At 35.8% G+C, this 23,036-nt stretch overlaps 2 protein-coding genes across 2 annotated transcripts; one reads left to right on the top strand and one right to left on the bottom strand.

Moving 5' to 3' along the window:
- Positions 1-53: 53 nt before the first annotated feature.
- LOC129787923 (ceramide transfer protein) lies at positions 54-22,413 on the bottom strand. Its single transcript, XM_055823767.1, has 7 exons — positions 21,895-22,413; positions 18,991-19,289; positions 17,885-18,121; positions 17,738-17,798; positions 9,741-10,200; positions 917-1,122; positions 54-773 (listed from the first exon to the last, which is right to left on the bottom strand). The coding sequence occupies exons 1-7, from the start codon at positions 22,135-22,137 to the stop codon at positions 507-509; spliced, it is 1,773 nt and encodes a 590-aa protein (XP_055679742.1). The 5' UTR covers positions 22,138-22,413; the 3' UTR covers positions 54-506.
- LOC129787921 (mutS protein homolog 4-like) lies at positions 3,603-9,357 on the top strand. The gene is made up of 6 exons (XM_055823764.1): positions 3,603-3,717; positions 3,781-3,996; positions 4,055-4,525; positions 4,594-5,964; positions 6,863-8,233; positions 8,569-9,357. The coding sequence occupies exons 1-6, from the start codon at positions 3,603-3,605 to the stop codon at positions 9,309-9,311; spliced, it is 4,287 nt and encodes a 1,428-aa protein (XP_055679739.1). The 3' UTR covers positions 9,312-9,357.
- Positions 22,414-23,036: the final 623 nt, after the last annotated feature.

Here is a 23,036-nt window from a genome sequence, read left to right on the forward strand (position 1 = left end):
ACCCTTCTCTCATCATTTCTGTCCTTATATCAAAATATTGAGAAGCAAGAAAATGCTCTTCGGACTCTTTTTCTTCTTTATTTTGCAAACATTTTTGGAACCTTCAAAAATTGGCCACTCTGTCACGTTTCTCTCCATAATAAACATCTCTCTCTCTCTATCTTATTAGTTTAGTAGATAAATTGGTTCATGCATTGTTATGTACCGGAAAAAATGCTCACGCTGTGATGGAAAGAAAAAACTGAGACAGCACTCCTAACATCAAATTTTTTTTTCTATGGCAGATCAAAATATTTTCTTCTTCATTTACTTCTTCCACCTCCCCTCTCTTTGTAAGAAGGTTCTTTTTTTTCTTTTATTCAAAGGTATTCTTCTTTCTCATTTTTTTTTGCCACACTCAATTTCCTCAATGGGCGCCTCACTCCTCCTCCTCACACAAACTGCCGTCTTCATGCTACATGAATCGATGCTCTGCTGCTCACACATCATCTTCATCAATCCCCTCTTCAGAACATAATGGGTTTATTTTTGCACTGATCCACAACGTATTGAGTGTAGCGTTTGAGGAACTTTGGATATTCTTTTTTGTACACAGCACGTAGCACTGTGGCTGGTGCCCAACCACCGGGATTCACGACGGAACAATATGTTATTTTACACGATAAATCCTTCCTTGAGATTTTTCCATTCACCCGCGCCGCCTCACTGATGTACGTCTGACAGTACAGTATCACCGTTAAATAGATACGAACACACTTTCCCGTATTTGCTGGCTGCACACACAGCATCAGCATCAGCAGTAAGAAGAGAAAAGAAAATCTTGAGTCTTTGCTAGGATTTCTTTTTTTTTTGGAGAAGAAGAGCTTTTCAACAAAGCCCTCAAACTCCCAACAAAAAGAAAGAAAAGAAAACTCACCGGATAGGTTTCATGTTCTGTGGAATGATTGCAAACAATCCAGGCATCATGGGTGTCCGGATCCTCAAGATCATCCGCCACACGACGCATGTGGGACCAGAAGAGGGCATCACGCTGACTAGCCGGCCAGATGCGTTTGTGCGTCTGCAGAAAGACAAGAGTATCGGGCGAGATTGTCTCCAGGATGGTCATATTTTCCAGAGTAGCTACAAAAAAATATTTTTTTTCCATTAATAGAAGCAGATAAGAAAATAGACGCACGCGAGACGATTGTTATCGCGAGACTTGCGAGAAAATAGAAACAAGACAAATTGGAAGCAAAGCAAAATAAAGGTAAACGCGGCAGACACATTGAGGGGTAGAGTGATGAAAGCATTTTTTTTGTTATTTTGTGGAGTCACAAAGAAAGCCCAAAAAGTAAGTATAGCAGCTACGTAAGCAAAGGTAAGATGAGAAAATTAATTAATTGACAAGACAGGCTAAATGAATCGCTGGTGGAGAGATAAATATCATTGAACATTCAACATTTTTTATCATTCTTAGAAGAATTTATAATGAATAGGGGAGAGCGGGGTTAAAAAAGTCACTTAAGGGTTTAACACTCGGAGGACTTTACTGGTAATTGGTACCAATTGAAACCTTAAAATCGTCACAGAATAAAATCTATTGGACTTATCTCGATGAATTTAGCATCTATGTGTAGGGAATTTTAATTACTTTAAGATAGCAGAAAGAAAATCTCGAGAAAAGTCTTTTCTTTGGAAGATAATTTAGATCAAAGTCAGAATCCAACGTGGAGGATCAAATTGGTAATAACTACCAGTCAAAATCCCATACATTTTTGCCATGGTTTTGAGGTTATGTTTCCCCATATTTCCCAAATAAAGTACTCTTGTTCACTTTTCCTCGGTAAAAATCATTAATGTGGACTAATTTTATTGCCGGAAGTGATTAAAAAGTTACTTAAAGAATCAAAGTTTGTGATTATTTAGGCGCAATAATAAATTATGTAAAATTGTAGCTAAAAAAGTCGTTTGAATTGGCAATTTTGCATCGATTCTACGCAATTTTTTTTCAGTGACGATTTTCTTAATTAAATATTTAGTAATTCGGTGTAGGAATGCTTGAAGGAGATTGAGAATTAGTGAAACTTTCGATCCTTGTTCAATAAACTGATTAATAATTAATTATTGAGCATATTTTATCAACTGGTACTTATTACCAATTTGATCCTCCGCGTTGTGCCAAATGTTGGGTCCTCCAAGTGTTAAAAAAAGCTCAAAATACAATATTTTCCAAACAGATAAAGCGAAATGTATAGCTCATTTCTTTAGGAAATTTACTGCCCTACAACTCTTTCTCAGATCATTTTGTTCTATCTAGTTAGGAAATATGATATTTTAGGCTTTTTTCGAACCCTTAACCTCTAGGCCGCCAAGCGGGGTCGTTGAACGACCCCAGCCCTATATTTCGTGCTATAACTTAATAAATATAAAAGATACCATTTCCATCTTTTGGAAATAAGTTCTTTGGTTATCTGAGGAGGTTGTGTAAAAATTTCAGCTCAATCCGTCCACCACAAGGAAAGTTATTAAGGAAAATGTAGAAGAAGGGAATTCAAAAATTGGTGTAACGGCCATGCTGCGGAAAATTTCTCAGAATGAAGTTAGTCACATCATAAATCATATGGTTGAAGGGTTGTGTTTACTTTCTCACTTTACCTTCTCAGTGTCAGAATTATCGCGAATAAGTAACATAAACAACATAAAACATAATTAGAAGCATATAAATGTGCAAAACAATAAAGAATATTCGAGAAATATTGCCATTTATCACGGTGCGGGAAGTGAGGGGAATGTGGGGAAGTAGTGAAAAAAAATAGCAGTTGCGGTCAACTTCGTGGTAAATTTCTCACGAAGAAAGTGTGAAAAAGGAGTGAAAAATGTTTTTCCCTAATATCTTCTTCTGCGTGTTTCCGGGTGGCGAATTTGTGATGCAAGGGGCAAGAGGACTATATAAAGAGTCTAAAGGTAGTGACCCGACAGTTCCCGATTTTATAGTTTATGAGAAAATCGACTTCCTTCTTGGGGTCGTTCAACGACCCCACCTTGGCGCTCTAAGGAAGCTCCAAGGTCTTGGCGGCCAGCAGGTTAAGTGACTTTATTAGCCCCGCCCTCCCCTATAATTTTTAATGAAAATAAACATTAATCGAGATTAATGATTTTTTACTTAACCCTTTCATAATCTTTGGAAATTCTTTCAATTTATTCGTTTGTAATCTGTTAAGAATTTGATAAGGTCACGGCGGCCAAGGTCTTCAATCTTACTCATTAAGATTTATATTTTTGTCTCTTTTGTCTATTTCAATTCTTATTTTGCAAAATCATTAAAAAAAAATAATTTTTCTCAAGGTTCTCAAGCAATTTTCCCTACATTTTTCCGTTAACGATTGAATTTTTGAACTAAATTATCACGATCAAAATTCTAAATGATCAACATTCTGTCTGATAAAATTTTATCATGAACCATAAAAATATTTAGACTTTATGTAAAATATTTAAAGAAATAAAAGAAAAAAAGGAATAAATTAATAAAATTCTATTTATAAAAAAAATAAATATTTTGATTTTTTTACAAAAAATCTTCGAACAAAAAGTTGATCAATTTTCGAACTAATTTTGAGGTTATGTTTCCTTCATCCGTTGTTGACACAACAATTCCTCCGTGCAATTTTTTTTTGCAAAAAATAATGAATTTTGTCCAGCAAAAATCCACAAATCTTCCCAAACATCCTCCAAGAAGTAAGTTTAAAATCTTTTTTCACTAAATAAAAAAGAATTTTTATTCAATTCTCCTTGTTTTAGGTGGAAAAGCCTTTGAAAGAAATGCTTGTGAACCTTCGAGTGTTGCTGGACCATCGGGAATGGTTCAGAAGTTCTTTCAGGACTCAACAACTGGCTTCCATCAAGCCGAAGTACCTCCCCCAGAGGCTAGAAAGACCAAGAAGGGTATCCGAGTGTTGGGCAGTGGTCAGAGCTATGGATTCAATTCGGATTCTCACGAGCCTCATGTTATTTTGGGTAAGAATTTCTCCGAAATTCAAAGCTTCCTGAAGCTCAAAATTTTTGCCCTTTTCAGTGATCACAGAGGGCAGGAACAATGCCAGGGGGGAGATTGGAATGGCATCTGTGGACATGAATTGCCCAACGCTCACAATGTCTCAATTCAGCGATGATCTCTGGTACACGGGCACCGTGATAAAGATCCAAATGCTCGAACCTGCGGAGATTGTTGTCCCAAATACCGTTTACACAGAAGACAGCCTCGTGAAGGACTCCACACTCATAAAGGTCATCCTCAAAGCCTTCCCGAATATCAAAATAAAGCCCATTCTCCGGAAATTCTTCAATGATGTCGATGCCATGAATAAAATTACTGAACTCTGCTCCCCGCACTGTGAGAGTGTTAAGCTAGCCCTTGAGGGGAAGTACTACGCTTTGACAGCTGCCGGAGGACTCTTCCGGTACCTCCAGACAATTCTCTATGCCACCTTCGCGCCGGAGAGTCTTCAAATTGTCTACGAAGCTAAATATGGAGCAATGATGATTGGTTTGTTCTTCCGGAACTTTTCAATCTTTCAGAGATTTTTTATTAACGGAATTTTTCTCATCTTCCAGACGTGGAGACATCCAAGAGATTGGAACTTGTGGCTTCCCTGATGCCACGGAAGAGTAAGAATGGCTCGCTCTATCAGTATTTGGATAAATGTCAGACAAACATCGGCAAGAGATCCCTTCGAGCACGAATTCTCGCCCCATTGTGCGATGTTAAGCAAATCCGGGAATTTCAGGAAGCTGTCCAGGAATTGGTGGAAAATCCCGCCCTTCTGGACACACTAAAATCAGTCCTGAAGAAATTCCGCAGCGTTGACAAGATGCAGCGTCTCTGCTTTATTATTCCCCAAAGTGATGCCGTTCGGGCTGCTGAGCTAATGATCAGTCATGTAATCACGGTGAAGTCCTGCCTTGAATCCCTCCCGCAGCTCAATGATATCCTCGCCACGCTAACTAATAAAAGCTTCGAGTCAATGCGTCAGGGGCTGGAGGATCCACGCCACGACGGGATCTTGCAGCAAATTGGAAAATTCATTTCCGACGGCGTTCAAATGGAATGTGGTCAGAAGCAATTTATTCAGCGAATTCACGCCGTCAAGGAGGGCTGCAATGTCTTCCTGGACATCACACGGAAGCTCTACTATTGCCTCCTTGAGGATCTCAAGAAACTCGTCACGTCCATTGGGCAAAAGTACGAACTTTCCCTACAACTTGCCCACAATTGCACCAAAGGCTACCACGTGGTGCTAATAACTGACCCAAGGAAGCCACTTCCGGAAATCCCAGAGGAATTTGAAGTTCTCTCCCGTCGTGGCAGTAAGATTCTCCTCCGGAATGAAGAGCTAATCAATATGGATTTGCGCATTCGCAATGTAATCAATGAGATTCTCATCATAAGCAATCAAGTTCTCGATGAACTCCTCCAGAATATCCGGAAGGACATGGAATGCTTCTACATGCTCGCTGGGGTGATTGTGGAGATTGATCTCCTGCAGAATTTTGCCTCCCTGGCATGCGTGGATGGGACTGTTTGCCCCACATTTGGAGCTGATCTCAAAGTAATCGATGGCATTCATCCATTCCTTGAATTTGGACACAGTCACATTGTCCCCGTGCCCAATAACATCATCGCCACATCCGATTACAATTTCTTCCTCATCACAGGCCCCAATATGGGCGGGAAAACCGTCTACATCAAAATGATTGCAATTCTGCAGATTATGGCCCAAATTGGGGCCTTCATTCCCGCCACGGAAGCTTCCTTTCGCATCTGCGACAAACTCTTCTCCCGCATGGGCTTTGACGATACAATTCAGCGGGGAGTTTCGAATTTTCATCACGAAGTTCAGCAATCAGAGTACATCAAGAAGAGCATTACGCCCAATAGTTTGGTCATTGTGGACGAGTTGGGACGCAGTACGAATCCACATGAAGGTAAGAATTTTTTTCTCTTCAAGGGGAGATTATCTGACAAATATTTAGACTATTATGGCGAATAATATGAAACCGAATAAAAAACGTAAAATAGCCCCTTTCGGCTTGAATCAACCTCTTTTTTTAGGCTTCAATTAAATATTTTTTTTAAAGATTTTTGTGATTGAAAAATCTGCCTTTTTGAGGCTGAAAAATTCCTTTAGGCTTGAATTAAACACGTTTTGCGTTAAAATTACTACTTTTCGGCTTAAATTTACTATTTTTAGGATCCAATTTATTTTTTTTAGGGTTTTTGAGATTAAAGATTTTTTTTTAGGGTTTTAACCCAAATAATACTTTTAGACTTGAAATTACCACGTTTTTGGTTGAACTTACTACTTTTCGGCTTGAATTCACGTCGACTTGAATTTGAATCTTCAATCTCTGACTTTTTAGGACTGAAAAAGGAATATTTTTATGCTTGAATTTAGTCTTTTTATTAGCGTTGAATTTACCACGTTTCACGTTAAATTTACTACTCAGCTTGAATTTAGTTTTTTTGTTGGGCTTAAATTTACCACGTTTCGAGTTAAATTTACTACTCAGCTTGAATTTAGTTTTTTTGTTGGGCTTAAATTTACCACGTTTCGAGTTAAATTTACTACTCAGCTTGAATTTACTCCTTTTTAAGCTTGATTAAATATTTTTCAGGCTTCTGCTTCTCAATCTAAGCCATTTTGATACTAAAAACCAATAATGTTGAATTCTTTGGCAAATTGTCCGAATATTTTATCAAATAATCACGAATATTTCAGAATATTCAAATAATTTCATTCAGATAAACACCCCTTGTTTCTCTTTGAGTTTTTTTTTGCGGGAAAAATTTTCTTTTAGTTGAGAAAATAATAAATTTCTCAAGGAAAAATCTGGGCTTGGGCAATGTGTGAGGAACTTGCGGATCTCAAGGGAATCTACAATGATGGAAATTATTTTGAGAAGGAGACGGATTCCGCTTCTGGGTCAAATGAAAATGGCGGGAGGGAAGTGAAGAAGCTTCACAATATTGCTTCTCCCTTTGTCTTCCTCACCACGCACTTCAAGGAACTCACAAAACTCCCGGATTATCACTACAACATGGTTAATCTCTACTTGGAAGCTGATGAGGAAGCCTCAGAGTGTGGGATTGTCCTCAAATATACGCATAAAGTCAAATACGGCGTCACACCACTCAAAGCCTATGGCTTGGCTCTTGCCAAACAGGTTAGATTCTCCCGTAGAGTCGTCCCAAGGGCTGAAGAAATCTTCAAGAAGTTGGAGAGTCTTCGGGAAAATCCCCCATTGGAGTCTCTTGGTAATCAAGTCCGATCAACGCGTGAGAAAAGCATGGAAAATGAGAGAAAACTCTACGATCTCTATGCCAATTTGGCATCATTCTTCCGTCCGGATACTGAGAAGAAATCCGATGAATTTATCCGGAAGGAAATTGCGAAGATCATGAAGAAATTCATTGATGACGCTGATCCTCAATTTATCGTTGATTTGAAATCAAAACCTCCTCCACGTGCTCTCAATGCTTCCACCACAACAACAACAACAACAACATCTCGTGAGAGTAATCAGCAGAATTCGAGGATTTCCCTCAATTTGGAAACAATACGCGAAGATCTCCGTAGTGAGAGAACCATCACGAGCATTTCCAATGAATTCCAAGCAATTCTCAACAGTAGTGATCAACTACGTCGAACGTATACGATCACAACAACCCCATCGCCACCACCTTTGTCAAATGAATCCGTTCGCATTGAAGAAATTCCGCGATCTGCGGAGAAAATTGAGGAGATCCCAAAAGCAGAAGTGAGAAAACCTTCCTCGTTGATTAACTTCAACATCCGTGCTCCCTATCGACCGCGCCCAAAGGAAAATCTCTGGGAAATGCTTTCGTCAAAGCATTCCCCAAACTCCGATGCTGAGAAGCCTCTTTCGGGGAGTAGTCGCTGCACTTCCGGAAAATCTTCTTCCATTGATCACAGAGGAATTGATCTCTTTGAGCGCGATCGAAGGAGCTCAGCGGACTTCCTCTTCAGCACCCCGGGGCCATCACGGAAACGTCCAGCAACGGAAGATGCTGAGCCCATTTTGAATTTGAGTGAGGATGAAGATGAAATTCAAACGGAATACGATCGAATGTTCCTCTCACAGCTCACATCGACGCAGGATAATATTCTACAGAAGGCTGGTAGTAGTGAAGAATTCACAGGACTGGATATTTCATCTGATAAGGAGCTTCCGGGTAAGTTTTTTGGGAAAAACTATTTTGGATAAATTCAGGTTGTTGGATAAGAATCGTTAGAAAACCAATAAGGATAATTTGGATAAAGTATCAAACGTAAAAAAAATTGATGGATATAATACTTAACGATAAAAAAATTAGGAAGAATAAAATATCAAACGTTAGAAATTTAAAAATTTCAACATTAATTATCTTCTCGCCGTTAGATTTCTAAGCAAATTAATTTAATTCAAAAAGAAATTCAAACAAGAAAATTAACTTTCTTCCACAGGGAAAGATCTAAATCCTTCTAATCTCCTTCTTTTTATTATTTTCCCTTTGAAATTTATTTGCAGAAAAGAGAATTTTCACCCAGACTCCCTTCGCGAAATCCCAAAAAACTTCAAGAAGGGAACTTGATGACTTTTTTGGAGATCCCGTGGATAATTCCAATGATCCGTGGGTTAGTGAATTTGCCAATCTGACACAGCAGAGTGTGCTTGAACCACGAGAGAACACACGCGAAAGGAGCAAAGAAAGCAGCAGTAACAGAGGAGAATCAAGCAAAACTTCCACAACATCAAACAGGAAGGAAACAACAAAATCTTCTTCGGGGGATTTGTCAGAAATCTCATCAATCACCCCAGTTGAGAAGCCACAATTTAATTTTATGGAACAATATCGTGAGAATGTTATACGTAGAATGCAACAGCAAAAGGGTCCGCTAAAGCCCATTCGTGCAGTTAAGCAACAGAAGAAATCTCTCGTAACGAAACTCCCGCAAACAAACTATCCGGAAGTGTGGAAGCAGAGGCAGCGTGAAATTGAGCGTTTCACCAGCATTGCTGGGCCCAGTAATGCCCATAAATCTGTTGAAAAGGAAGCTGAAAAGCCCAAAGAACGAGAAAATTTTGCAAATGATTCGAGTAGTTCGCAAATGAGTGTCTGCACTGCTAAAGTTCCGTGGTTTCCGGACATTGGGACACTTGCTGAGGCTCAAACACCAAAGGAACAGCCCCCGAGGGAGCAGCCACAGAAGAAGGAACGTCTTGTGTTGGATCTTGCTAAACTTAATCAATTAAAAAATTCAAAACTCTGAAATTTTTATAAATTTTCAAGACAAAATAAAGAAGCTTAATCACAAATTAATTAATTTTCTTAGAAATAATTTTAGATAATTGAATGACGAATAAATTGCTCATTCAGCGAATAAATTCAATACATTTCAACCTTCGATAGGCAGGTAGGTGATAAGGGAGGTATTTAAGAGTGAAAATGATAAAGCAATGACGAATAAACAAAATGACGATTTTCATGGGAATTTCAGAGAAAATTTAATGAAATATTTAGAACACAGCGCTTCAGGCTTTTCAAGATAAAATTCCTCATTTGCTATTTGTCAAGAAATATCACAAAATAAAGAGAGAGAGAGAAAAATAAATTCTAAAGGTATTCAAACGGAATAGAACACGTGATGAGCATAAAAAGCATAAAGAAGAGAGAGAAATTAATGTTAAGAGGTACTCACTCTCCCAATCCATTCGATACTCCGGGCTGAAGAAATAGTGGCACATTTCGCGAGCTGTGACGCCTTGGACGACATGGCATGCCTTTAGGGGATCAATCACCATCCCATTGACCTCCTCCTCGCGTCTGTACATCTTCATCTCGCCCTCATCGGCAAACAGCTGCCACCCATTGCCCCCCTCACCAACACCCTGACGTGCATGGCTCAGCTGATTCACGCATATCCGATCAATTTCCTGCCACAGCCGATGCTTCTGTGCCACACCACCTGTCCCAAATTCCTCCCCGGCCACGGCAACAACATCCTCTTCCGGATGCACAACATCAGGACTACTCAGCTGCGATTGTTGCGACTGAAGCTTTAGCCGGACACGCAGCTGTGTGTCCTCCTCCATCTTATCCAGCCCCGATTCCACTGCATCGAAGAATTCATCCTCAGGCAGTGTTGAGTGTGGACCTTCCTGCAGAAATTCCACAAAAAAAAAAGAAGAAATTCCCATTTAGTTCCGGAATGATCCTCCTTTTTTTCAAATCTCCTCAAAGTTCTCTCAAATGGCTTGAAAATCAAACACTTTAATGGCACTTTGGTGTTAAACTCATCACAAAAGCCATTATTGATGTCAATTATTATTTGATAATAAATATTTAGTAAGAGTTTTTGTAGATTTAGAGATAATCTACGAAAAACGAATAATCAAAAAAGCTCATTTTAGACACAAGTTAAAGCAGGAAAGAAGATTTTTCACCAACGTTCTATATTTAGAGAGAAAATTTAACATGGATGTGCTGAATTTCTTAATTAAATATTTGTAGAATAAAAACTAATAAGTATGTAGATAATAGTACGATCATTGGTTGTGTTAGAGGCACATGTTGTAGTTTAGAATAAAAATAAATTGAAGAATATTTATTTTCTAACGTTAAAGTTAAAGGAAATAAAAAAGGATTTTGCTTTGAACAAAGTTTCGTCAAATGATAATTAGAATAACTTCGTTTTCTTTGGTCTTTTTCACACGATATTTCGGAGGTATTTGACCCCTTTATCAGGTCTGAATTTATTTTGGAATAGTAGAATAAGCTAGTCGAATATTAATTAAATAAAAATTATTAAAACATTAAATTTCTTTAAAGAAAATAAACATTTTTTTGTCTGGAGTTTTTTTTTGTGCCAATTAAATTAAATATAAAAATAAATACATGAAAAAAAATTATTTGAACAAATGTTTTAAATTTGCTTATTAAGAAAGAAAAATGTTTTCTTTTCCACAATGAGTTAAGCTGAGTTGAATGAAACTTTGTGAAAAATATTCTTGTATTTTTATTGAACTTAAATATTAAATTATTTTCCCTATTGAATATGAAGTAAATGGTGTTGATTCAAAAGTAAGTTCTAGAAGTTTATTTCTTGAAATTCCATTTAAAAAGAATTCATGCAATAAAAATTTCAAGTTCTTTTAATCTTTTCTTCTGGATTCGTACCAATATTATTGAAAAAAAAAATTATTCTTCTGAACAAAAATTTAGGAATATTCGTATTTTTTTTAATCAGAAAGTTAGATCTTGAATTGTGTTCAAAAATAAATTTTGTAATAAACAAAATATTCTAGAGCTTTAGAACAGCGCTAAATATGAATTATGTCGAAGAAATCAACGTGAATAATGATTCTTCACAACAATCAAAATAAGAAAATCTCCACAAGAACCAAAAAACATTAACAATAAAGCGCGTGATGAAATTAAAACATTAATCAACATAAAATCTCTGGTTGGGTAAAACCCCATGCAAATCTCATAGGTCAAGATTTGTTTGAGAAAATTTCCCCAAAATCTGTTTCTTTCAATTTATTCCAATATGCTACAGCCCACGTATTCAACTTATTGATCACATATTTTATGTTTTATAGGGGAAGGTGTGGCGGAGTGTGTCTTATTTATGTTACAAAGAAATTCTTGTGACCCTCGTAGTTCTAGTTAAAGTTCTAAATAAATCAATTTTATAATCAACATTTCCTATTCAATTTCAAATGCAAATTTTGAGTTTTTCGAAAGCTTTTTCTGAACTGTTGTTCAACTCCACTCTACCCTAGTCCTCCCTATGTGTTTTAGCTGTAATTCTTTATTTATTTCGGGGAATTCAACTTTCGTCATTTAAAAAAAAACTATCAATGTGAAATATTTATTTGCATACCATCTTCCCTCTTCACGACGATTCTTATTTAATTTCTAATATTCTAAATATTTTTTTGCAGCAAGTTATAAATCTTTCAGCACAGAAATTAAACTACAAAATGGAATTATTGTTCCTCCACAGCTCGTGTGGAGTTTATGGGTGATTTTTGCTGTGAATTTCACTCACAAATCACGGTGGAAAGTGAGGGATGGGGGACCCTTATCTCTCTCATTGCGGAAATGACAATATAATCCAATTTTTTGCATCCCGCCGCACTTCAATCGTGTTGATAAAATTTAATTATAAAACTCATGGACCGTGGACTGAATATCAGCGACTCCCCACGAGTTACTTTTCCATTTTTTTCCTCTGCCACTGTTTCAGCCCAAAGTTTTGCAGGCAAAAAAATCGTAGGGAAAGACATTTTGATTTTATAAATGCCATTTTATTTGATCTGAAGAAATTATGTTGAAATGCTACTTCTCTCTCTTTTTTCTTCGACAACATTTTGTAAGATTTTGTGCTACTTTTCCATTTGAAAAAAAAAAGCCTCGCATTTGAGATGAAAGAATTTGATTTTATTATATAATTTAGAGTGTGTTGTATGGCATTATCTTTCGTCAATTCCAATTTCAGCAATTTGCAGTGTTAAAGCTTTGCCTATATTTTTTGTTGTTGTTGTCTTTCAACTAAATTCAATTCAATGGACGCTTCTGAAATTTTGTTACCGTTTCATAAAGTGTGGGTGGTGGATACACTATACAATATAATTTCACTTTTTTTACGGAAGCAATCACCATGTACATGTTATCGAGCTTCATGTCGCTTTGATTGAAACCTCTGATCGTGGGGGAGGGAGGTCTTATCACATTTTTTTTCCGTTGCCAACATACAAATTAAAGCTGAATGGGAGTATGTATCAGAAATTAATTGCATTTTACATCATGAAAAGAATGGAATTTATGCTCCCAAAAAATATTCAACACTTCCCTCCAAAAGCGAAAGAGAGAGCTTCAGAGGAAATAAAATAATTGTAATTAAATTGAAAGTAAAACAAGATGAAGGAATTAAAAAGAAATTCATGTCAAAGCTTTCCATTTCATTTTAGCTCTACTCCAAAATCATGATTATTTATGCAAATAATGTTGTCTAAGGCCCAACAAACATCTTATCAATGCGGCAGACGCCACTGCAGAGCAAAATTTTAATTGTATCGCCTTGTTTTTGGGTCGTTTGGGTCATTTGAGATAGTCACTGAATAATGTGAAAGTTTATGTAATAGGGTAATGTATAAAAGTTTGAGTCATTTTAGCGGTTTATTGCCAAAAAAAAAAAAAACATTTGAGCATAATATTAATGTGAATGGCAATCAATCGCGAAATGTATTGCATAAAAGGACTCAATAAAATGTTGCTACCTATCTATTCCATCTATTTCTAGAGCCACAACATATTGATGCGAAATTATCAAATTCTGCGAGATTTCTTAAGTTTTTTATTGATTTATTGTATATTTTAATAACTCCAAATGGAGTGAATTGAATTGATTTCAAAGATAAAAGAAAGCTTTTTTTTATAATTAGGGCGATGATTGTTATAAAAATAAATTTCAAATTATCAAGGTAACCTTCTTATATTTTCCACAGTTTTAAATATTTTTATCAAAGATGTTTCGAAGATATTTGTCTTGCTTCCTCAGGCTTATAAACATAGTTTAGGAACTGAGAATTTCTGTGGGACATTTTTATTATAAATTCAGCTTAATTTTCGAAATTTTCTTTCGGTAGATGAGTTACAAAAATGATCCTTTTGACCGTCTAATGAAGGCTTAACACTTAAACGAAAAATAGTATTTCAAAAATAAAAACTTGTTTTTTTGTCAGTAAACCATAAAAAAGTAACTCTCTTAATTCAAAATATTGTTTTAAATTTTTGCTAATTTATACAAAGAAGTTCCAGCCTTCCCTATACTTTTTTTTTGTCTGCTGAATTTAATTTATTTTTCATGTCAACGTACTTGTTAAAAATTTTAATACTCTTATTTAAAGTTTTTCTCATTAATGATCGAGAAAAGAAAAAGTTCTGTCAAGTTTATAAGAAAAATTTCCTTTTCTAAACTTCTAATAAACATTTAAGCAAAACTTTATAAAAATGCTCAACTATCTTCCAAGTTATTGCTCATGATAAATTTATTTCCAGCAAGAGAATAAAATTAACAAGAAGAGGGTTTATGCAAGAAATTCCTTTCAGAAGAAACTGCAAATTCTCCTTTTAAACTACCTAATTGAATTTCCTTTTCTGTGTAGAATTTTCCACAATTTATTATTCAAAAAAAAAAAAAAAATCCCCATCTCCAATGTTCTCCATGCTTCTTCTTCGCGCAATACAAAATGTAGGTTCCAAAAGTAATTTGACTTGCTGATGAAATGAATTTCAGTTATCAATTTTCTCTTTGTTCGTTTTGATAAAAAATGCACAATTGGAAGAAATATAAATCAAAGTTTGGGGGCACAGACGGTGCCTTTTGTCGCAATAAGCACCTCTAGACCATACCCTATGCCCCTTTGCCCTCACTGTTCTACTTACATTCTTTCTATTCCTTAAGACTTTTTTGTACAATCCAAGAGATGCCAGAGAAGGCATTTTTTGGCACTTTTATTTATAGAAAAAAAAATTCTTTAGCCGTTTATTTGAGCACAACGAGTTCTCCCAGAAGAAATGTCCTTCAAACACTTTTCTTTATTTCAACCAAAAAAAAAACTTCATAAAAATTAGGTAAAAAGCTCCCCCACAGTGTGCAAAAAAGCCCCAAAATAAAAAAAGAACTTCCCACAAACAGAACTTGGCGGAATATAGGCGACAGTCACGACTGTTTCAATTGGAATCCAACACGAAACTGATTAACTCTGTGGCGATATTGACTTTCATTGGCACCCAAACACTTCTCCTCGTCGTATTGTTTTCACTTTTTTCGCCTCTCCCTCCCCCCTCCTCCTCCCATCTTCTCCACCTTAACCCATTCATTGATATCTCGCGCACTCCTCAAAGTTGCCAATTAAGTGCTACACATAGCGACGAAAAAAGCTCCTCAATATATTTTGTGTGATGTGATTTTTGTGAACTCTAGTGCTTTGGAGGAAAATGAAGATCAAATGGGTGCTAAGAAGATCTGTTAATTAAATTAGCAGCATTTTTTGCACCAATTGCCTTCCATCAAATCACAACGATTGAAGAAAAAAATACCGCCAAAAATCTCTGATAATCAATTAGTGGGAATTTTTGAATAGAGTTCGCGGAGGTCACAAAGCACAAGTTCGAAATCATTGGAAAATTCACAAGACGACATTTTTTTATTTCTATTTAATTTAATGATTCTAATTAAAGCCTATTGATTTCTTAGAAGCGCAATTTAAACATAAATTGTGTAGTTCAATAAGAATATTTATATTGAATGGAATTTTTTAATTGATTTTAAAAATAAAATGATTTACTTATTTAACTTATTTATCAATTGATTTATGTAACAGCTAAAATTATAAATTCTAATATTGTTTTTCCTATTTTTTCTGATATCAAGCTCAAAGATGAAGAAATAGATGAAGGAAAATAGAGAGGGAATTACAAATAGGATTAATATTAATTTTATTGGCGGTTTTTTGATTGGAAAATTGTTATTTGCTGAGAAGACATGAAAAACTTTTTTCTAACTCTTTTAAACCTTTAATAAAATTGTATGTTAAGCCTTTCGCGTTTTTTTTTGGATCATACGCTGACCCAAACGTGAAACATTTTATTTTTCCACTTATTTGTGAATTTAATTGTTTTTCCAAATTACAAATGCATCAAATTCACACAAAAGGAGCCAAAGAAGACGTTCTGACTGTGAAAAGTCCTCTGACAGCATCGAGACAATAAATATCGTGATAAAGAGAACTCATGTTTCAATGTTTCACGTGTACGCGAAAGGGTTAAAAGATTATCTTCAAAGGTAAGATTTGATTCATCATCAGACCTAATATATGAAATTTTAGGAAAATTTTCAGATAAGAATAAAATATTTTATTAAAAAAATTTTATGATAAAAACTTCTTGGAAAATATGTAATGTTATGTGAAAAAGATTCATAAATATTTGTTAGGATTTTAACCCTTCAATGACCGCTAAGTCACCTGCTAACTTAATCCTGAATAAATCTATTTTATTGACCTTTTTATTAATTCAATCTAAGATGTTTTCGTAGAGAGAAGTCCCCTGATATCGTCAATTATAAAATATCTTGATAAAAAAAGAATTTCATTTTAATGTTTTTATGTTTCCTGCTGACAAAGAAAGGGTTAAATTATTTCTTTTATTACAATTTTGGTCAAAAGTTCTGCTAATTTAATTGAATTAAATATTTTAACCTCCGACTATGTCTTAATAACTTTTGCTTTATTTTATTTTTGATAAAAATCTCATTTTAAAAAATCCTTTCTTGTCAATCGAATAGAAAACCTTCCTTATTTTAGCTCATTCAAACGTCTGTCCAATTACTAACGCCCCCCAAAAAAAAGAAGGTTCATCACATCAAAATTAAGCCGCTTTAATTATGTTTTCTCCTAATTAAATTAACACCCACGCATGAGACACTGATTGCATTATATTGCTTCAAAAAAAAATTCAAAAAATGAAAATCTTGGGAAATATCTGATTGCAAACCTTCTCGCCCAAAAAAATAATAAGTTTCAGCACATTTTGCGCTTATTTGCCCACAAAATTCTTCATCCAAAATTACTTTTTTTTTTTGGGTGTATGAGCAATCAATTAAGTAGATTATAATTTTGAGGCACATATGAAATAAATTAACGATGAAAAAAAATCCACCTAGACAGGGAATTTAATGAGGATTTTCCTTCTCATTCCACTTCCCCCCACGCATTTGGTGCAAAATCTCATGCGTTTTTAGCATTACGTGAATTGGGTTGAGCCGCACTACCAAGTTATGTCATGGATAATCCGTGCTTTGACTCCTAAAACACACTGACACAGTGACATCCAAAAAAAAGCTTCATTTTCAGCTGTGATTTTTTTTTATGTTGCTTCTTTGCCTCGTCTTGTGAGCATCTTTGCCAAAAGCAACGCAGAAAAACAGCATAAATTTGACATTTTTTTCACTCTCTTTTCTCACTCTCTCCCCAGCATATCACGCAATTATTGGCTATGACAATCATTTATCTCATCTCTGTGATCAGACTTTATTGAAAAAAAAATGAAGCGCATGTTGGAAAAGCTCAAAAAAGTCATCGAGAAACATCTCATAAATATTTTTCAACGTCTTTTTTGTCTGAACAATTTTGCTTTCACGTGAATAAATTTGCATAAAATATGTGTCTGTGGCATTTTTCTTGTTGTTTTCTCAAATCAATTTCTTGTATTGTTGCGATGCATTCCGCACGCACATTGTGTATACGCGCGTGAATCCCAACAAAATTCACGTGAGGCAGTTTTTTTTTCTCATTTATGATTTATTGAGGGTCATAAAATTGATGTCATCTCGTATAAAAGAGAATTCTTTCATGATTTTTTAACTCTTCACGACAATTCTCTTTCTCTCTGTTTGAACATGCGGTTTTCTTTGCATAACTTCGCTCTGTCTCTCCTCACATTTCACTCTCACCTTTTTGTCATCTCACACAGGTGGAAAGATAGGTGAGTGATGGAAGTGTGTAAAAGTCACCTCATGGAGAGTATTGTAAAATATTGACAATGGGGGAATTTGCTGAATTTTTCCGCACATGATTGGCGCAATTGAATAAATAAATGAAGCATGATCTTCTTGGATAAACTTACCTCCAAATCAGGGCCAGGAAGGGATGAATTTCTCACACTTTCCAGCCTCTGTTTCACTTGTCTGCAACAGAGATTTTCAAATAAATTTCAAACTCTTTTCTTTTCTCAAACTCCTCACAAACAAATTTTAAAAAAAAATGCATTTACCTGTAGAGATCTTCCAATTTCTTCCTCTTCTCAATCTCCCGATCGAGCTTCCTTCGCCAACTATCATCACGCTGCGCAATAACTTCCAAACAATGCTGGAGTGTGGTGAGAACACCGGAAGTTGTGGCTCGGAATGTTATGGCTTCACCCTTAAAATCAATCGGACGCAACCCATCGACCATCTCCAATGGTTGCCCGTCCTTTTGCCCATTTATTTCGGCACAAGCATCGAAATATCTGAGAAAAATCACAAGATCGCAAGGAATTACATTTTAGAAATTAATTCCAGTCATCTCTTATTTTATTAATCGAATAAAAAGATTTTTTCTTGGAGATTAGAGGAGTTAGAAGAATTTAGAATGAAGATTAGAAGACATAGAGACAGATTAAAGATCACAGAATGATTTCTTTTTGACGTGCTAAACTACAAACCTTCTTGAAATGGCGGGATGGGGAGCATTGTGCAAAATAAAGAGGATGTGGTTGATGAATTTGAAACAAAATTTTAAGAATTTTGGTTAAAAATCATTTTTTCGACAATTTTGAAGTCATTTTGCAGAAATTTCAAGAAACTTCAGGAAATATTTGGGTTAAGGGCTACAAAATCTATGAAAGCGTGTTCCAAGGAATGTAAATAATCTGTATTGTTATCTTTACCACCCACACTACCCACCAACCCCTTCAATGATAAAAAAAAACTCGAAGAGAAGTTTCTTATCTCTTATCAAACGGAAATTTTTAAATTCAATGAAGTAATGAACTTTGAAGGGTTTGAGGGGTTTAATCTCGACTAAATGTGTCTGTACTGTATTCAACTTTGAATGGTTTCGTATCTCTACATACTCATTTTTCTTAAAGAAATATTATTTTTCGAGCTTCTGTTTTTCATAAATAAACGAAACTTAATCCTTGAGCCACGAAATTGAGCTTTTCATAGAAAATTAAACGAAAAACACTAATTTCCAAAAAAACTACTATTATTAGCAGAGACACACACCATACACACAGAAAAATGTTGTGCAAAAATGCGAGTACAACATTCATAAGTAATATCACTCGCATAGAGCAAATAATAAATATTCTGTGAACAACATAAGATCTCTCACCTTTGAAGGGTCTCAATTTGCCCATAGAGAATATCTTTGAAGGTCTCAATTTCATGAAGCTTCTCCCGGAGGCTCCTATTTGCCCTCTTGAGGCTACTCCCGCTGGCCGTGGACAATGTTGTGGATTGCAGGGAGACAGAGCTTCCGTGGCGTCTCAGGGAAATATCGCTGTTTGTCTCCGTTTTGTAGGATTGCAGCACCTCAATCCAGTGCGTCTTATCCTCTGGCGTCTCAGCCCGCAAGTACCACACGCAATTGCTGATGGAGACATCAAAACGACACTCATCAAACTCGTGAGACTGCAAAAAATAAAACAAATAAATATGATTAGATTGGCGCCCAAAAAAAAACATTCGGGAATAATAAACGCAATGTGTGGATGCTGTGTCGGCAAAGGGAGGAGGAGAAGTAAGGCCCCACAAACTCTGCTTGTATGTGGGGAATGTTTAATTGATAAATTGATGAAAGGGAGACACAACAGCATCGGTATTCAATAACACAACGAGAGAGTTTGCATGGAGAGAAGCTTCGAAAACAAATCAAGCGCAAGAGGTGACCAACCGAGGCGAAACAAAAATTCAATTATTTCAAATTGAAGCATCAAACATTAAATGGATGATGCGCGATTCCTAAATCGAGGGTTGGAAAATACACTATACTAAGTCGAGTTAGTATAGTATATTTTTAACGCATTTTTCGATAGCTTTTGATGTCCTTCATCTTCCCTCAAAAGGACAAATTCGAATATTTGTTCCCTACAAAGTTACAGCGAAAACTGTAAAAATTTTTACATAAGAAGCAATGTAAATCTCAAACTTCAAATCGCTCTCCTGAAAATCAACAAAAATGAATTAGTATAGTATATTTTCCAACCCTCGAAATGGATTGGAATTTTTGAGCACACATATTTAGGTAAACAACAACATTTTCTGGGAGTTTTTCTAGTGTGATTCGATGTGTCCATTTTATTTGTCTGAATTTGCTCAAGTTGGTGAAGCAAAACGACTCTTGTTGGGAAGAAGAAAAAATAAATAAAATGAAAACTTTTCTCAAGTGCTGATTAATCTTCTTCTTCTCTCTCTCCATTCTCTGTGGGCTCTCTTTGAGCGTCTCTTTTTGTGCCCGATAACTCACAGCAAAAAGATAAGAAACAGAAATATAAATACATCAAAGAGGCAATTGAAGGCTCACATTCTTTGAAGAAAAAAAAAAGCAAAATAATATAATTCTTACTTGAGCTCTATATTGGTCTTTTATTTCTCATTCATTTTGCACATTCCATTCAAGAGTGTTTTAAAGAAAAGAAAAAAGAAAAAAAAAAGATTCCGCGCATCACTTCCGATACACTTTCACAAAATATTATTTCATTTCATGCTATTTAATACAAAAGATTTATTATTTAGTATTATTGCTCTTTAAAGGGGGAATATATGCTTAATTAATTTCTCTCTCTCAAAGCTCTCTCATCTCTCTGTAAGCTTTGTGAGGAATTTTTGGAATATTTTACGTGTTCCTCAATTCTTTTCACAAATAGTAAAATAACTCAAAAAGCTTAATAAAATATAAGAAGGGAATATTCTTTCAAGCTTCTTCAGAGAAATCCTACATAGTTTTATTTATTTATTTTATACTTTTAAAGCTCTTAAAAAAAACTTTTAGCAACTGTCGTCATATGAAACATAGACTAGACAGTCATAATAATTTTAAAAGGTAGATAAAATCTCCTTTTTTATTAGCTTAGCCTTTTTTACGTTTTTAAATGGAATTTTCCTTCTTTTTGAGGTAAAATAAAAGAAAGGAATTACATAAACTTCAATAGTTTAAAAAATAAGTTATACGGTAAAATTAATTTTCTTTTTATGATTTAAATACAACATTATTCCGATCCTCTATCCAGCATTCATGAGCTATTTTAGGAGCTTTCAATTTCTTCCCTTGCCCTTGATTTTCCCTCTCACACTTGCAGAGGGAAATAAAATCATTCCTAACACATAAATTATTCCTCAACTAGGGATTCCTCTATGCCACTGTAAATTTTAATTGAAAAATATTAATGACTAACGCAATAAATTATCTCTTTATTGCAAAAATATTTAAGAATTTTCCCAACAAAATGCGCAAAATATTCCACGATAGATTGTTGCTCAAAGAAGAAACCATTTGAAGTAATAATAATAATAATCATTTGAAATAGCCGCATAATTGAATTAACTCCGCGTATGCAAATTCCAAATGAATTAAGATAAATTGTCGTAAAATGAGAGATTCTTCACGCGATTGCGATCAATTAGGCATTCAATGAGGGGGAGCTTTCGAAGAGTGCTCACAGAGAATTCCCCTCCAGAGTTTATCAGTGCATCCACTTGGTGCGTGAAGAGGTCAGGAAAATCCCCCAAAATGAATGTATTTTTTATGATTCTCTGAACACCTGCTTGGGGAATTTATTACTCATACCCGCGCTAAGGTGAAGCAATAAACGGGGGAGCTATCGCGATGAAATGGAGCTGTTTTGAATGGGACGTGCGCAATTTCCGTGCTTGAATGTTTCGAATAACTTTGATTTTCTCTATAAAGCAAATGCGGGCTTTTTATGATGGTCATTGTGGAGAGTATCCACCACCATTTCTCCTCTCACAATCGCGCTATTCTCTGGCAAATTTGGCCTCCAAGATAAAATTATATCAATGGGCCAGGCGGTTTCTGCTTCATCATTTCTTCTCTCTGCCCCTTTGGCTGAGTGAGGAGGTCATGGGAATCATCGCCCACCCTCCGGAGGGGTCAATTGGGCAAACCCATCCCACAAATGCTCAACGTATATTGGTTTCCTTTCCGGAAATCTATTTAGGGGGTCTGTGCAACGTATCACAACGTCCCTGAGGCTGCATTTGGGGCACCTGTGCTCACCTTGATTGTGGCCTTCTGGAGGCTGATCGCCCCGCGGCAGCCAAAGTCACTTTCCTGCTCACTTTTGTAGTACGACAGCGTACCATCTTTGAGAACGATGAACCGTGGCTGCCAGCCGTGGATGTAGTTGGTCCATTTGGAGAGGTAGCCCTTGAGTTCCGGGGCGGAGGAGTTAATAATGTAGTCATTGTCTGAATCATCGCTGTGATTAGAGTTATTTTGCGCTGAATAATCCTCAGCCATTCTCACGAATCACGCACGCAAAAATAAAAACTTTTTCACACTCACTGCTGCTCCAACATAATTCTTCTCTCGAAACAATTTTCACACGATGCTTTCCACCACCCACAATTCTTACACACTCATCCACTCGAGGGCAATCTACGCCACTATCAACTTTTCCTTATCGCCCCAATTGCCACACGAAAATTAAAAGGAGAAAATTGCAAGAAAAACCACAAAAATTAACCAGTTGTTGACATTTCGTGCAACTGCCCCAGCAACGCAATCTCCGCGGATAGTTCCTATTTTCTGTACGCTTTTTCCACAAGGAACGTCCTGAGACTTATTGCAACATGTTGGTGGGCAAAAAATTTTGTTTTTTTTTTTTAGATTTTCTTGCATGAAAATTAATTTTCCGGGCTCTTGTGCTGCGTCAAGTAGTGGCAGAAGAATTATGCTTTCTAGAAAATCTCTTTTGAGAAAAATAAAATCACATAAACGGAAAATTCCTTGAATTTCCGCCGGCTGACAAACCTACTTCATTAACCCAAAAAAGCCCTTAAAATCTTCTGAACAACGTATACCCCATGCAACAACCTCCCCTGCAGCTGGAAAAGCCGGAAAATTGCACCAGAGCAAAGAAAATTAAATTTTTCCGTTGCTGTCAGTTATTTTCGGCACAGTACTCCAATTTTCGCTGAAATGCCTAAAAATTACAGTCAAATCTTATAGTACGACCAGGTAAGTTTCAGCAATTCGGTCCTACTGCAAATTCTATGCTTGTAGGGACGTATGGAAGAAAAATTTATATGCAGACTTCTTTAACTAGCCACTAGGCATCGGAAATGACAAACAAAAATTGGAAAAGTAAGACGGTTTGTTTTTATAAACAAAAATTTGCTTTATTTAAAAAGTAAAAT

Source organism: Lutzomyia longipalpis, chromosome 1 (assembly GCF_024334085.1).
Source record: "Lutzomyia longipalpis isolate SR_M1_2022 chromosome 1, ASM2433408v1".
NCBI lineage: Eukaryota > Metazoa > Arthropoda > Insecta > Diptera > Psychodidae > Lutzomyia > Lutzomyia longipalpis.